This window comes from Rhea pennata, chromosome 3 (genome assembly GCF_028389875.1).
Source record: "Rhea pennata isolate bPtePen1 chromosome 3, bPtePen1.pri, whole genome shotgun sequence".
In the NCBI taxonomy this organism is placed as follows: Eukaryota; Metazoa; Chordata; class Aves; order Rheiformes; family Rheidae; genus Rhea; species Rhea pennata.
The window spans coordinates 32,760,016-32,774,860 of NC_084665.1; the positions used below are offsets into that span (position 1 = coordinate 32,760,016).

Genomic DNA, 14,845 nt, shown 5'->3' on the forward strand with positions numbered 1-14,845 from the left:
GGAGAGGCGGCGCTGCCCGCTGGCAGCGCCGCGTCCCTCGGCTGGCGGCAGCCGCGGCCCTCGGGGCGGCGATGCCCAGACCCTCGGCGGGTTGGTCGTTCGCGGTGTTGGCAGCGCCGGCCCGGCGGCGCGCTCTGCTGCTGCCCCGCACCTTCCCCCGCCTCCCCCGCCACAGCGCCCTCGCCCGCTAACGGTGGCCCGCAGCCTCCCGCTGGGCCTCTGAGGGCGGGCGCGCCCTGCCCCGAAATGCTGCGCTACTGGGGCGAGATTCCCGCTTCCCCGAACCAGGCCAGTCGCAGCTCCTTCGACTTGCTTCAGCGTGAGTTTCGTACCGTGGAAGTCCAAGATCCTCCGTTGCATCAGCCGTCTGCCAACAAACCCCGGACAACGACCATGCTGGACATCCCCTCGGAGCCCTGCAGCCTCACCATTCACACCATTCAGCTCATCCAGCACAACAGGCGGTTACGCAGCCTCATCGCCGTGGCTCAGGCCCAAAACCAGCAGCAAGCGGAAGGCATCAAAACCGAGGACAGCGAACCGCTGCCATCTTGTCCGGCCTCTCCGCCTCTCCCCGATGACCTGCTTCCTCTGGATAGCAAAACCCCCAAAATGCCATTTCAGCTGAGGCACAGTGACCCAGAGAGTGATTTCTACAGGTGTGTTGGTATTTCTTTGGGTTTGTTCTTGGCTGCAGGAAAGCTGAGTGTTTTTTGCAGTATATGGAGTTACATGGATTCCCTTAAGCTGAAGGGACAGAGTTGTACATAGAGATTAAAACAGACTTAGAAAAAATGTAGATTTCTCCTGCCTGCAAAATACACAAGTTGCTTAAAACAAGTGCATCTTTATTTCCTGTCTATAAAGCGTGGATGTGTTGTGCTAATTTTTCTCTTATTAGTGTTGAACTTAATGTTTGTGAATAGTTTTGCCATCTTCAGAGGTATTTTATTTTGGACAAGGTTAGGATATGAAGTCTTACAGTTAGATCACTTATTCATAACTAAATTAGGTTTGTTGTAACTGAAAGTTTCTGAGGTGGATGTCTTAAGTGTTGCCTGATTACTTGTAGCTTCTAAGAAGGTGCTTTGGTAACTAATACTTGTTAGTTTTTAATGGCTAAGTGTCTGTGACGTAAAAGCTACCCCATTTCACCCTCTTTGTCACTGTTTGGTATTCTGGTCAGATGTGGCAACAACTGCTGGTGAAGGGAATTGCTATCTCAGACACCAGCTCCACCAGCTAAGGGTTGGAGGAAAAAAAGGAAGCTTGTGTTGCTCCTACTTCCACAGCCAATCTATTTAAATAGTATTACCATTATTTCTCTGTCTGCTCCTCTGACATGTGCTAAATTCACAGGGAAGTATTGCACTTCTTATCAAATTTCATGATGCTTCATGGTGCATTTCATGGTGTGCATTTATTTTCAAGAATAAATCTTGATGTACATTTTTGTGGGGAAAATGTACGTCAAAAATGTAATTAAATCAGTTAAATGCCTCTGAGATCTTTAATGGGCTGAGGCGGTATAAAATGTAGTTTATTGAAAGATGGTGCTTCTGGTAACGTAGTCTCTCTGAACAGTAGAGCATTGCTTTAGCCATATTTTTGGAACAACACCATCATCCCTTTTGGAAGAAATAAAGTAACTTGTCTAAAGGAGTGAAGGGGAATCCAGTTCTGTTAGAGCAAAGACTGAGCCCTGTGGTTCCAGCCCCTTTTGGCACTATGATGTATAGAACTGAGCCAGTCGTCTGCTACATGTGGTATTCTGCTCTGCCTTCCCTGTTGGCTTCAGCTTTAATTTTCTGTGGCTCTGAGCCATGTTTTGCGAACTGCCATGGCTATTTGTTGTCCCTTGCCAGTATCTGGGGTCAGAGTAAAGAAATGTTATTTAACAATCAACCACACGGGGGAGTTTAAGGACTAGATTGCAAAAGCTTGATAGACAATTTCAAAATTAAATGTTTTGTGGCTGACAGAGGGTGACTTTATAATGGGCTGCAGTATAGACTCGAATTTAATGTGTGCTTGCTAAACCAAACACATTTATGCTTTTCCAGAAGAAAACTTTCAAGTTGCTGTTGTATCTCTTTTCCTAACAGTTTTAAGACACTTACATGAATTAGAATAGCAGCTGCAGTTATAGAAACAAAAATAAATTTTAAAAGTTTACTGGTGCTTGTTCTTAATGTGTAAAATGATTTAAGGAAGACCATTCTTCCCCTTGATAAAAGATAGTACTGCTTAATTTAATGGTGCCTTCTTATGTGCTATTGCTAGATTTATGGTAATAGACTAAATGGATATTTTAGTGCTTTATTTTTTTTCCTTTGGCAGTAACTTGAGTCTTATAAACTGTGTGTCAGTATATTTACACATAAAAAGAAAGGGATATAAGAGCAGCCATTGTGAATCAGACCACAAGTGTCTTTCGTATAGTATTCCATCATGTCTCCTTTTGTTCCCTTGTTTTTGATTTTGATCCTTTGAGCTCACATCCTTGTCTTCTATTTCACTGTTGTCCCCTGGATTCATTCTGTTACTCTCCTCATATTTTTTTTCCCTTTAGCTGCAACCTCTACTTCCTCATCCCTTTTAAAATAAGGAGGAAACAGAACCTAATTAACTGCTGTTTTTCAGTTTTTACTGTCTTTTCAACCCTGAACAAGTCTATACCATCAAGAGATTTAATCACTTTCCCCTCCTGCATTTTTCCAAGCTGTTTATAATTACTTTGGAAAAACTTTGGTCCTGGTGCAGATCCCTGTGCAAAGCCCTCAACTCCATAGTGGAGAGCTCTGCATACTTGCTTGTTGATGCTTCCTGATGCCTACTACTTCAGTAGGCTTTTGAAGCAGGACTTACACTCAAGAAAAGTCAAGATAGTTCTTATAAATGGGTCTCATTTGCCTGTATGTCTTTTAATTCTGTTCTTACCATTTCTCTGAATTTCCTTCATGCAACAGAATATATTAGACTTCCCAGCCTGGGGTCCTCACATCTCTTCTGAAATCATAAGAAGAAAATGTTTTCACATTCTCTATCTTCTGGTCAAAGCAGTTTAAAGCAAGAGGAATCACACCACAGCTATTCAGCTGTTCCATCCTTGAATTCTTTTAGTGTTTCTGGGCGAATTACCCTCTGGTCTTGGTGATTTTTAACTGTTGATGTTAAAGTACACAATAAAGGATTATCATTTGGTTTTAGTTGGTGTAGAAACAGAAAGTAAACTTAAAGCATAACTGATGAAGAATGATTAAGGAAGTGTAGACTTACGATCACTGAACAGGAGACTGTTACTGGATGGTAGCTGTTCAGCTTCCTCCAACTAGCATGGAGCTGCCTTCCAAAGAAATCCTATCTATTCATTATGTACCTCCCCAAATACATGTCTATATGTCGTTGTTTTTTCAACGGATTTCTCTGTCACTCTCTTCACTTATTTTCCTGACCACATTAGAGGTATGCTTTGCACTGAAAGGTTATCTGTGAATGAAATTGGGAACTCTCAATGGAAAGACAACTCATGGCTTGTGGTTAGGAAATGTTTGTACTTAAGTAGGAAAACAAATGAGCAAATGTTGGTGGCAGGATGGGCTTAATATTGGGAAAGATTTGGAGCACTGAAAATTAAAGCATGCAGAACAAACTTATTTTGCTGGACAAAGCATCTCCACTTAGCCCCATAGGCTGTCTGGTGTTCAGTGTCCCACTGAACATTTGGGTCCCACTGGGACCCAATTTATTTTCCAAACATTATCTGCTGAGCAGTTTCTGTTTTTACCTGTGCAGCCTTCTGTAGACATATCTGAGATGTTTAAAAAGAGACTTACTCAAGATGAAAGAGGCCCTTTTTCCAGAAGAAACTTTTCTTTTTTGATATAGTGTGCTTATGTTCTTTTATATACTCTGTGACTAGTTTAATCTTGTTTTTCCAATGTTCTCCATTATCTTATTGTACTGTGGAAAATGGCTGTGAAGTGACCTTGTTGCATCTCATTTGGTAGAAATTCAACTCAAAAATGTAATGTTTCGTAAAATTGACATTTTCATAGAAAAAACAATCCCTCCCTCCATCTGCTGCTAACTTATGCTCACCTATGAAACAGCATAGCACTTTACTTCAGTTGAGTGAATCTCAAATGTTTTTCCTTGTACTGATTTGGCCCAAACACTTCCCCACAAAGACTGTTGCTCAGGAAATGAACCATGGGTTTTCCTTTCCTTTAGGAAAGAAGAAAATAAAAGGCCTTACAAAAGAGGGGCTTGGGTGAATAGACTGTGGTGCCTTCAGTGGATGACTTGGTGTCATGTTAACTGACTGGTGTTCAGTGTCCCACTGAACATTTGGGTCCCACTGGGACCCAATTTATTTTCCAAACATTATCTGCTGAGAATAAAATGAGTCTTTTGTGATTTCTGAAACCTTACTAATCTTGAAAATAGGCCTGGTAAGTGTAAACTGTCATATTTACACCTAATAGGTGTGAACTGGCACCCTGTGTTCCGATGTGAACTTCTACATGTTGCAAGTTCATTAACAGGAGTGGGAGAAGACTAGCCTTTGGGTTTGATGAATTTGTGGCTTGGCAGGTGGATTTCCCTCTGGAACATCATCTGGTGTTGGTGACCCATAAAAATCTGGATCTCTTGGAAATGCAAAACTGATGAGTGACAAGTTGGCCAGTGTTTCAGAGTATTTGTGATAAATTTAATACTATACCTCCTGTACAGATGATTATCTCCAAGTCTCAGGCCCAGTTGTCAGTCTGGTTAATCTCTGGTAGCTGAATCTTAGAGATGCAAGCTCTCTTATTTACCTGAGACTACATGACATTGATGGTGTGTTGAAAAGGCTTAGTTTTGGATGGCAGCTGAATGGGAGCCTTTTGGGACAGCAGTAAGTGTTGCAGAAAGTGGCCTTCTGGCTAATGACAGTATTCATAAGGGTGCTTTTGCAGGTGCTGGGTGTTTGGGTGACATCTAAGACCAAGGCTCTCTATCCATGATGGTCAGGAAGAAAGAAGGATTTTCCTGGTCCTTCCTGGGAGGGCTTAACATTAGACAGCTGATCTCAACTTAAAATGTGTTGTCTATGTCTGTTTCTGTCTGTTCTCACTCTTATTAGGTGAAACCTGAAAGTTAAAGAAGATGAGGAAGAAAAAAATATTTTTTCCTCTGTTGATTTCTATTAACATTTATAGCAATATTTCAATTTTCCCTATCTAATCAGGATTTTAATCATCATCTCCTATTACCTATCAAGGGAAGAAGAACTAAAAATGAAACAAAATTGATTGATCTCACCACAAAAGAAGTGGAAATTTGAATTTGAGTGCAGTACCTGATGTTTCTCTTCTTTCTGTCTTTAATTGATTAGATTTCAAGTTGATTATATCTTTTTCAGCATAGTGACTTGGCTGCATTTTAATCTTGGCAATTAGTTTCCTTTCCACAGGAGTTTAAAACAGGTATTATGTTCTCTACCGCTACTGAGCAGTGATATACATTGCTAAATGGTTGCTGTATTCTGGATTAGAAGTAGGTGAGTATCCTGCTTGTTTTTGCTGAGTTCTGTGCGTTGTTTAAGTTTGGCCATAGCATTTTTTGATAATGGTATGATGTCAGTAACAACTGTTTATTTGTCTCTGTGATAATGATTATCAGTTTGGTGTTTTTGGTAACATAAGATGCTTTCGACCAGTGACTGCTAGACAGTGAGGTATGTCCTTTATTTGTGTTAAAAAAGAAAAGATTTCCTTTTTCCTCCCTCTTAAAGAAAAAAAACGCCCTTCTTTTATATAAATAAATATATATATATATATATATTTTTTTTTCCTGGAGATTTAACCTCTTTGTTCCAATATGGTATGAGCCACGGCTCTTTGTGAACTTCTGAAATCTGTCACTGGGAGGTGGAGGGGGGAGTTAGAGAGATGTAAAAACAGCATGGACGATGCTTTGGTTTATAAGGGAACAGATGATCTTTTCATCTTTTTGTCAGAGCACCTGCTGTCTGCTTTCCAAAGTAGTCACATGACTGAGTAGGAATTGGGATGCGAGTCATTTTCTAGCAATTAATAACTGGGATGAATTGATGACCTGAGATCCACATGCTGTTCTTAATACCCCCTTGGTGGTACCATCATCTGCAGCTCTTAGTATAGTGTGATTTCTTTCCTCCCCCTGCACCTCCCTTTATTTGAGTAGTGCTGACCTGGAGTTCTTGAAAATGAAACGCTCTAGGATTTTGGTCCTGGTATGCTCTAAGTTTAACACTCCAATTTCACTCCTCTGAAATGTTATCTTTTTTTTACTGCTATTTTTCAGTGGTTTTGTATGGGTCGTCTCTGCGGATCAGGGGTCTAAGGCTCTGTGGTCCAGTTTTTCAGTGAGACCTAACGATGCCTGATGCATGTCGTAGAAACAGGGTAATGGGAATTGTAGTGAGACTAATGCCTCCTTTTATATAAATAATCGATGCTGATCCTGTACAGTTTAATCAGGTTTTGTTACTGGAAAGATTGCGTGGTGGCACATAAATAGTGTATGATGAGTATGGGAAGTGGTGAATTCTTAGGGAGGGTTGTATAAGGTGTTAGAAGAAATTGATCAGAAACAAATGAAGGGTGAAATTGTTAGCTTAATTCAGCCATTGATGCTGAATGAAGTATAAAAAAAATAAATACCATACTTAGCAAGAAAGGAAACTTGATTTTTGACATCAGTTTCTGAAGACAGTGTTACTGACATGGCTAAATAAATTACATACATTTAGTCGTGAGTTTAGAAATCTGATTGAAGTATGTTTGCCTTTCAAAGGCCTTGTCTTATCTTCTCTTTTTCCTGTGTGGAATTTTTATTTGTTAATTAATCTTGCTGTAAAATTCAGTTGCCTGACTGTGAGTGAATGATGTTTGAAATGCTCATGTTAGTTGTTCTCTGCCTCTTCTGTCATGCATTGCCACTTCTTACTGCTTAACGATACAGAAAAGAGGTCTCAAACCCAAGGCTAAGGAAAGCTGCTCTAAGGTAGGACCTCTCCATGCCTCCTAGCAAGGGTTTGTGCTCACTGCTTACATTGCACACTGGGATGATTCTTTCCGTATTACCCCAAGTGATTATTAGAAATGAGGGTAGGGAAATGGTCTTTTTGGCCACAGTGTAGCTTTATAAGGTGAATGTATAAGGATGTGCATTCCATTTGTTGATTTTTTAATGTGCATTTTTTGCATTATAAATTCATATCTTGTCTATCCCAGAAGCTTCTGTTCCTGACTATTAGGCCTGTGACATCAGAGATAATAAGGAAGAGAAATGTAATTAACCGAGAGAGGAAATGTTTTGCATTTATGCTATTTAAAATGCTTTTATTATTGTTGTTTTTGTCAAGGTCCCATTTAATTCACATCTCCAGGAGAAAAGCTCTTGGATGGAAGGGAGTTGCTTAAGGATTGAGAAGATTTGCATCCTACATACATGAATCACCCAAGGCTTTTTGCAGCATTAGAAGGGAAAATGAAATGTGGCAGTGCTGATTTTGAGGGAGGGGAAGAAGGGAATGCAGACAGAAGTCTTCTAGATATTGTTTCTGGGTAATGGAGAAGCTGTGGAGAACCCCAGACAATTTGCTTTTGCTTTGTAGCTCACCTTAATAATGAGCGTATCTTTTGAACTGGTATCTTTCTTTCAGTTTTCGGAAGGAAGCTATTTTTGTCCTCTCTGTTTTTTAGAGGAAAAGGGGAGCCTGTGACTGAACTGAGTTGGTCCTCCTGCCGGCAGCTTCTCTACCAGTCCATGGCCACCATCCTCGCTCACACAGGCTTTGAGTGTGCCAACGAGAGTGTCCTGGAGACCTTGACAGACATTGCTCACGAGTACTGTTTGAAGTTCACCAAACTGCTGCGCTTCGCAGTGGATCGAGAAGCTCGACTTGGGCACACACCTTTCCCTGATGTCATGGAACAGGTCTTCCATGAAGTGGGCATTGGCAGTGTGCTCTCACTGCAGAAGTTCTGGCAACACCGCATTAAGGATTATCACAGCTACATGCTTCAGGTGAAGAGAACAATAGGGAACTATAAGTGCTAAGAAAAGTAATTCCAGTACAATTGTTTATTTTTCTACCAGGTCTTGTGTCTTACTGTGGCAAAATACAGTTAGAAAACTGGTGAAAGAGAGACATCAAGGAAAGGAGAAAACTTTTTTTTTTTTTTTTCCAAAATTGACTAGAAGGGAGAGCCCCTTACTCATGTCCCTGTTTTGGCTAAGAGTGCCGTACTGATGGCCAGCTTGTGCTTAAGAAGAGAGCTCCAACTCATGAATGCCCCAAACAAGAATACCAAGTAGAAGTAAAATCAGGACTGACTGATTAACTGAATTTCTGCTTTGATGTGGCGTTTGGCTGCTTAACACTTCAGAAAACTAATAAGCAGGCAAACAAAAATTACTTTCTGTGCAGTGGCTTGGTTGACTTGAGCGAAGGAGTGTTAAGCTGTACAAGAACTTTGGTCTAGTAGAGAGTATAGGGTAGTGTTTTACTGCTCTGAGCTGTTAAACAGTTGCTGCTTTCCACTCTAGTGGGGACTGCCTTTCTGTGGGTAAAAGAGAGAACTGTTAAATCTCCTTGGAATGAGAAATGCCATTTAAACATTGGTTGTAGGAATAAAGAAATAGTTTATTTTAGGCCAGGTAATCTGTGAAATTAAACATGTACATTTTATTTAAATGATAAAAGACTTTTTGCCCTTTTTGGACTCTCAGAAATACAGGAATGTGAGGTGAGAACTCTATCCCTACTCTTCAAAAAACAAGACTTGAATCAAGTAGCTAGTCCATGACCAAACACAAAATCTGCCATCTAGTCTTTCTAGGGGTTATACCTTTCTTTTCCTCATGGTATCTGAGTGCCTGTGGTAACAGTTAACTTCCCTCTTTCTCTTACTGTGCTTGGCATGTTGTGGCTTACAGAGATAGTATAAATCAGAGACACCTGCAAATGTATGCAGTATGTAAATCATGATGGATTCTGAGGTTTATACATAAAAATGGCATAATCAAGGTCTGTCCTCACTAAAAACATTTTTGTTCAAAGGGCTGATTGCATTAGTTAAAAGATACTCTTACATTAGTCTTTTCTTTTTAATTTAAAATATTATGAAATGCTGAGTGTAGTTAGCTGTTCTGTCCTGATACCTAGATGTTCTCTGCTGCTAGAATTTGGGTTTTCTGCATTGCTCTGCTGATACAATTCAATCTCATCCTGCAGCTGGTCATAGTCTAAGTCATCCTGTTCTGCAGGGCTGGGGTCCACGGTAGCCTCTGTATTTGGGAGTTTGTCTAGAAAGAGGAAATAGTCTTTGCTATTCTTTTTCATTCTTTCTTCTGCTGTTAAAAGCCTCAGGCTTTTCCTGACTATGGTTCACTGAATGTTGGGATTCAGTGGTATGAACAAACATCTGTTAGAAGCAAGGCTAAATCTGAAATTTTTACTTTTTTAATTGCTTACAGTTGCTAAGTTTATAGAAGTAAAGAGCTGTTTACAAATTGCATTCTTATATTTGTTTCACTTGTCTGAGGCACTTTGCTTTTGTTTCTTACTTTGGTTAAATTTCTGGATTTCATCATCCATGAAATAGAGATGCTCATATTTATCAAGCAGATAATGTTAAAGTTAATGAATTAACCCTCTTTTTAATGTCCCTTGATACAAGATAGGTGGTGTTCTTTAAGGAGGGGAAAATCTTTACTGTGTAGCTGATACCTATTTACTTTGCTCAGGTGAGGTGTTAGTAGGAAGAGAGCACACTGCAATGTAGCTGCCATCAAAGTCTCTGAAGTCGCTCTGAAGTCTTCAGCCTCTTTTTCTCCTCCCAATGATCTTTTACAGGTTAGCAAGCAGCTCTCAGAAGAGTATGAGAAGATTGTCAATCCTGAAAAAGCAGCAGAGGACACAAAGCCTGTGAAGATTAAGGAGGAACCTGTTAGTGATATCACTTTCCCCATAAGTGAGGAGCTAGAAGGAGATCTGGCTTCTGGTGACCAGTCTTTGCCAGTGGGAGTCCTTGGCGCTCAAAGTGAGCGCTTCTCTGCCAACTTGGAAGTAGAAGCTTCCCCACAGGCTTCAGGTAGGTGTTGCCTGTCACTGCTGGAATAAGTCCCTCACTTGTCCATATTGTCTTGTTTCAGTTTTTAGTAGCAGATTTAGATGTGAGGAAGAGGTGGGAGAAGAATGTTTTACTTTTTACTAAAAATATTAGGAGGTGGTAGGGAAACACCCTTGCTGAAATTCTAAATACAAAACAAAGAATCAAAGGTATCAGTTATTGGAGTTTGTTAAATATTTAACCTAGAAGGGGACTGTGAAAAACAGTGTTTATTTTTAGAGGAAGGTTAAAGTTCTTGGGTTTGGTATTGATGTGAGGTAGACTTTTTTACAGTCTTTATTATTGTTTTGAAAACTGCAGTATTTTTTGCAGATGTAAGTACTGGGGCCTTTTGCCCAGTCCGTTGTAACAAAGACAAAACTTTTTTTTTTTTTTTTTTTTTCAGTTTAAAATAAAAGAAACTAGGCTTTTGTCCTTATTTGTAATAAGGAAGAGAACTGGATCTTTTTTTTCAGGTATCCTGGGATTCTTGTCCAGAGATTCATACTTCTGAAAAGTTGAAGGCCATATTCCTTGTGAAAGGAATAAATTCAAGACTCTATATGGTGTAAACACAGAATGAGTAAGGGAAATAGTATTGATACTTGTTTTTGTCCTCCATTTTTCGAAGTCATCCTACTAGCAGCAGCTATCATTTCATGAAGGCTTATCAGTGACTTATGTGGATTGGACATGTGGAACTCTCCCCTATTTTGGAGTCTCTCCCCCAGAGTCTGCTATAGGTAGCTATAGCCATGAAAAGTGAGATGATGAATGAAGTATTTGGATTATGGAGATTGCACTCTGTTCCTCAAAGTCATCCTTCTATGTTGGATGTACTGGAGCATACTAGTAGCTAGTGTGGGAGAATGTACTATTGCTGTGCATGTTCTATATCTATATACAAGTTTTATTATCCACACTATATCGTAATGCTAAGTTTTATGGAAGAAGGTATTCTGTTCCCAAAGACAGTCTGTTCTGAATTTTTGTATAGAACCTGCTGAAGTCCACCAGTCACTGCAGTAATAAGTGTTTCATTTAAAAATCCAGTTAACAACCATGGATTCTGTTCTCCTATTAACCCTAATCTAAGTATCATGTAAATTGAGGGGAGAGTAGACGTCTGAGTCTATCAGTTGTTTTAAAAATAGTGTGTTCTGCTGAGTTTTAAAAAACACAGATCCATCTGACATTTTTTCTGGAAGCTCATATTGTTTTCTGCAGTACCTCTGAAATAGGAAGCACTCACATTTTTGTGGGAGAGGGAATAACAGACTCCTCTGGCCCATCTGGGATTGTGAGTGATTCATCTGAAAAACTTGGTATTAGCATCTACCACTTGAGACCCAGAGGTTAGCATGCTAGCGTATATTAAATGCCTCTTGCCTCTCTGATATCAGATTGATGTTTTCTAATTAAGAATACAAGTGCTCTGTTCCTCCCTGAAAATCCCTCTTTGCTTTACAAGGGCCTTTGGAAATCTCATCACTGTAAGAAGTCTAGAACTGGGCAGGCAGGAAAGAATGCAATATCATATGGAGTGAGAAAAAGCTGCTGCAGTTGGGACGCCACCGTCTCAAAAATACAAGTGTGAGGTCCATGAGGAGGGCAGGAATGCTTCACTGTCTGAGGGAAAAACTGACATTACAATTTTCCATATTTTGCTTGTGTTTCTATTTATACCTGATTGTGGGCTTAGTTTCATTGCAGATATTGAAATGGAGGCAAAATTGGGGATCCTGTTCCTCCACCCAGCAGGACAACATGAAGATTAGCTCATTTGTAAAGCACTTTGAAGTTAAAGTGCTTTGAAGATGAAATGTCCTATGTCACTGCTTAAGTAGTATTAGTCATTAATGACACTCTCAATGACAGGTGATAGAGCTGAAAGAAATAAGCCTGAGCAATGAAGAGCAATTGATGAAAGAAAGAAACAGTAAATTTAGTGAGCACCTTTTGCTTATTGTGTAGACTAGGGCTGTAACTTGGTGGAACTGATAACTTGTTAATGATGTCTCCTTTGTCCTTGAGAGGAATACATTCACTCATAATTAGCTTAAAGGGGTCTTGTCATTAAGGTTGCTGGACATCAGTAAGCGCTTTCATTCTTGCTTGTGGTCTGACTCCTCAACTAACGTGGGCTGTGTTGTCTGCACAAAGATCTCCTAAGCTCTGGTTTGGGCTAAGTTGTTCTGGAAAAGATTCCTGACTCCTTCATAAGAGAAAGTTTACAGTACAAGCACATGATGGAAGACTTGTTTTCTGTAAAATTGCTTGTAATAGGGAACTGCAATAGGTTTGGCTTAGTACAAGAGGCTTAGTTGTGCTTTCAAACTGTAGCCAAGCCCCCTGAGACAAGGTTCGGAAAATTCAGTAAAGCTGGTTTCCTGAATTGTGTTTTATTTTCCATGTGAAATTAATGGTACACTAGAGAGATCAGATTTAAAAGTGAGAGGAGATTTCAAGCTTTATTAATTTCTGGGCTGTTTATACCTCTTTCAGCAAGATGCCCAATTAGTGTCAGTTGTAATAGCATTTTTATCTCTCTTAAAAACTATAAATAAGCAGATACAATGCAATCTATAATTACTTCTTTTAAGGATAAAACATTTTCTGTTTTCAAGAAGCATAATTTTATATTCTTGTACAGAAAATCCTCAATCTGCTCATGTTGCACACTAGTCTAAAACTAGAAAAAAATAGTATCACAAACAGTGACACTGGTGTGGACTGGCAAATCTTGCATTGTGGAGTTAATTAAAATGGGAAGATTCCTTTCATTTGCCTTTCTAACTATCTGTATAACAACTTATAGTTACTGCTGATATGAGTTAGGTTTGAACAAGTGACAGGGGAATTAAGTTGGTGGTCTATATTTTGAACCATTTTTATTTCTGAGGAGTATTTAGGTTTGGTATTTGTTGTTTGTAGTCAAATTGGGAATTTAGTGGATAGCCTGCATCAGGTTTGTTAGTCCTGGCTAGAATCAGGGGAGAAGAGAGTGTACAAATGATACAGTGAACAAAGATTTGGTAGATCATTAATTCAGCCTTCACAGACTTCCTAAAAGTGTTTGTGGTCCAAGATTTCAAGTTATTATCACTTTTTAATGTTACAGTACTATTAGAAAGCCTTAAGTCCATTCAGAGTCCTACAATGCAAGATGCCCTAGAAACATGAAAGATTGTAGTTTTATCTTGACTAAATGATCTTACAGTGTTTTTGATAGGGTTAAATGCATAAAATGAGTTCAATGAGAGAGCAGGGAAGAGCAGATGGGAGGATGATAGCAATCAAAAGAAGATCATGCAATTAATCTAGATGAAAAGTTGATATTTTTGAATGTGTTTTAATGTAATTGTTATAATCAGTCATTTTTAAAAATCCACATGATTCCATGGACTCTTCACCTCTTTGCAGTTGAGACACTCCTCCTCGGAGAATGATGTGGGCTCTTTAGGTTGTTTCTCATGGAGAAAACCACATGGTAGACTGCTGTGAAAGGATAGTGCCATATTTTTTGAGAGAATCAATTGCTGAGCTACTAAAAAGAAAATAAAAAAGCCCACCAACAGACTTCTTATTTATTGTTTCACACTGGTTTGTGGGGGTGTGTCCCCCCACCGGACTGACTGTTCACCGATTCAAAGGTTACTTCACCTGCAGCTTTGCTTTTGTTCTTTCTTTACCAGTGCTATTGTCTCTTGCACCCGCTTGCCATTTGTAATTTATCCTTTTACTGTATGACTACTGTGTGCTTTTTTTTTTTCCCCTTCAGGAGCTGAGGTGAATGCTTCCCCTCTTTGGACCTTGGCTCAGGTGAAAATGGAGCCACAGGAAAATGAGGAAGGCAATGTTCCTGGGCATGGCGTCCTAGGCAGCGATGTCTTCGAGGAGCCCATGTCAGGCATGAGTGAAGCTGGGATGCCACAGAGCCCCAATGGCTCTGAGAGCAGCTATGGTTCTCATTCTGCTGACAGTCTGATGGGATCCTCACCTGTCTTCAACCAGCGTTGCAAGAAAAAGATGAAGAAGATGTGAAAAAGAAAAGGAGGTCTTTTTATTTAGTCCTGATGCTGTGTAATGCAGACTTGAAATGAGCCAAGAGAGTACTGTGATGGCTATGATATATAAACAGGGCTGGCCCTGCTGTCTGAGGGACCTTACATGATATTATTATGAAGTTTGATGTGTAGTGACCCTGACCTCCACTCTTTGCCAGCTTCTGTACTCCATCCTGACTCGTGAGATTGAAGATCACTCTATACATTTGCTAGTGTCATGGCTTGGATGGATGAGGAAGTTACCAGTGAAAAGTAGTTGTGAAGAGATTTGCTAAGTCATATAATCAATGAATAATATAGGTTGGAAGGGACCTCCTGTGGTCTGTAGTCCAACCTCCTGCTTGAAGCAGGACTGATTAGAAGAGGTTGCTCAGGGCCTTGTTCAGTTGAGTTTTGAATATCTCCAAGATTGGAGACTGCAGACCTCTTTGGCAATATTTTCCAATATTTGATCACCCTCATAATAACGAAAAAAAAAACCAATTCTGACATCTGATCAGAATTTCCCATGTTCCAGTTTGTGTCTATTGCCTCTTGTTCTGTCACTGCCCACCTCTAAGGAAAGTCTGACTATCTTCTCTAAACTGGCCATTAGGTAATTGTAAACAGATACTGGAATTTGGAGATTAC

General features: G+C 39.8%; 1 protein-coding gene across 1 annotated transcript; it reads left to right on the top strand.

Annotated features, from left to right (window-relative positions):
- The first annotated feature begins 64 nt into the window (after positions 1-64).
- Positions 65-14,205, top strand: SUPT7L (SPT7 like, STAGA complex subunit gamma). Its single transcript, XM_062571953.1, has 4 exons — positions 65-659; positions 7,737-8,061; positions 9,893-10,130; positions 13,930-14,205. The coding sequence occupies exons 1-4, from the start codon at positions 247-249 to the stop codon at positions 14,190-14,192; spliced, it is 1,239 nt and encodes a 412-aa protein (XP_062427937.1). The 5' UTR covers positions 65-246; the 3' UTR covers positions 14,193-14,205.
- The last annotated feature ends 640 nt before the right edge of the window (positions 14,206-14,845 follow it).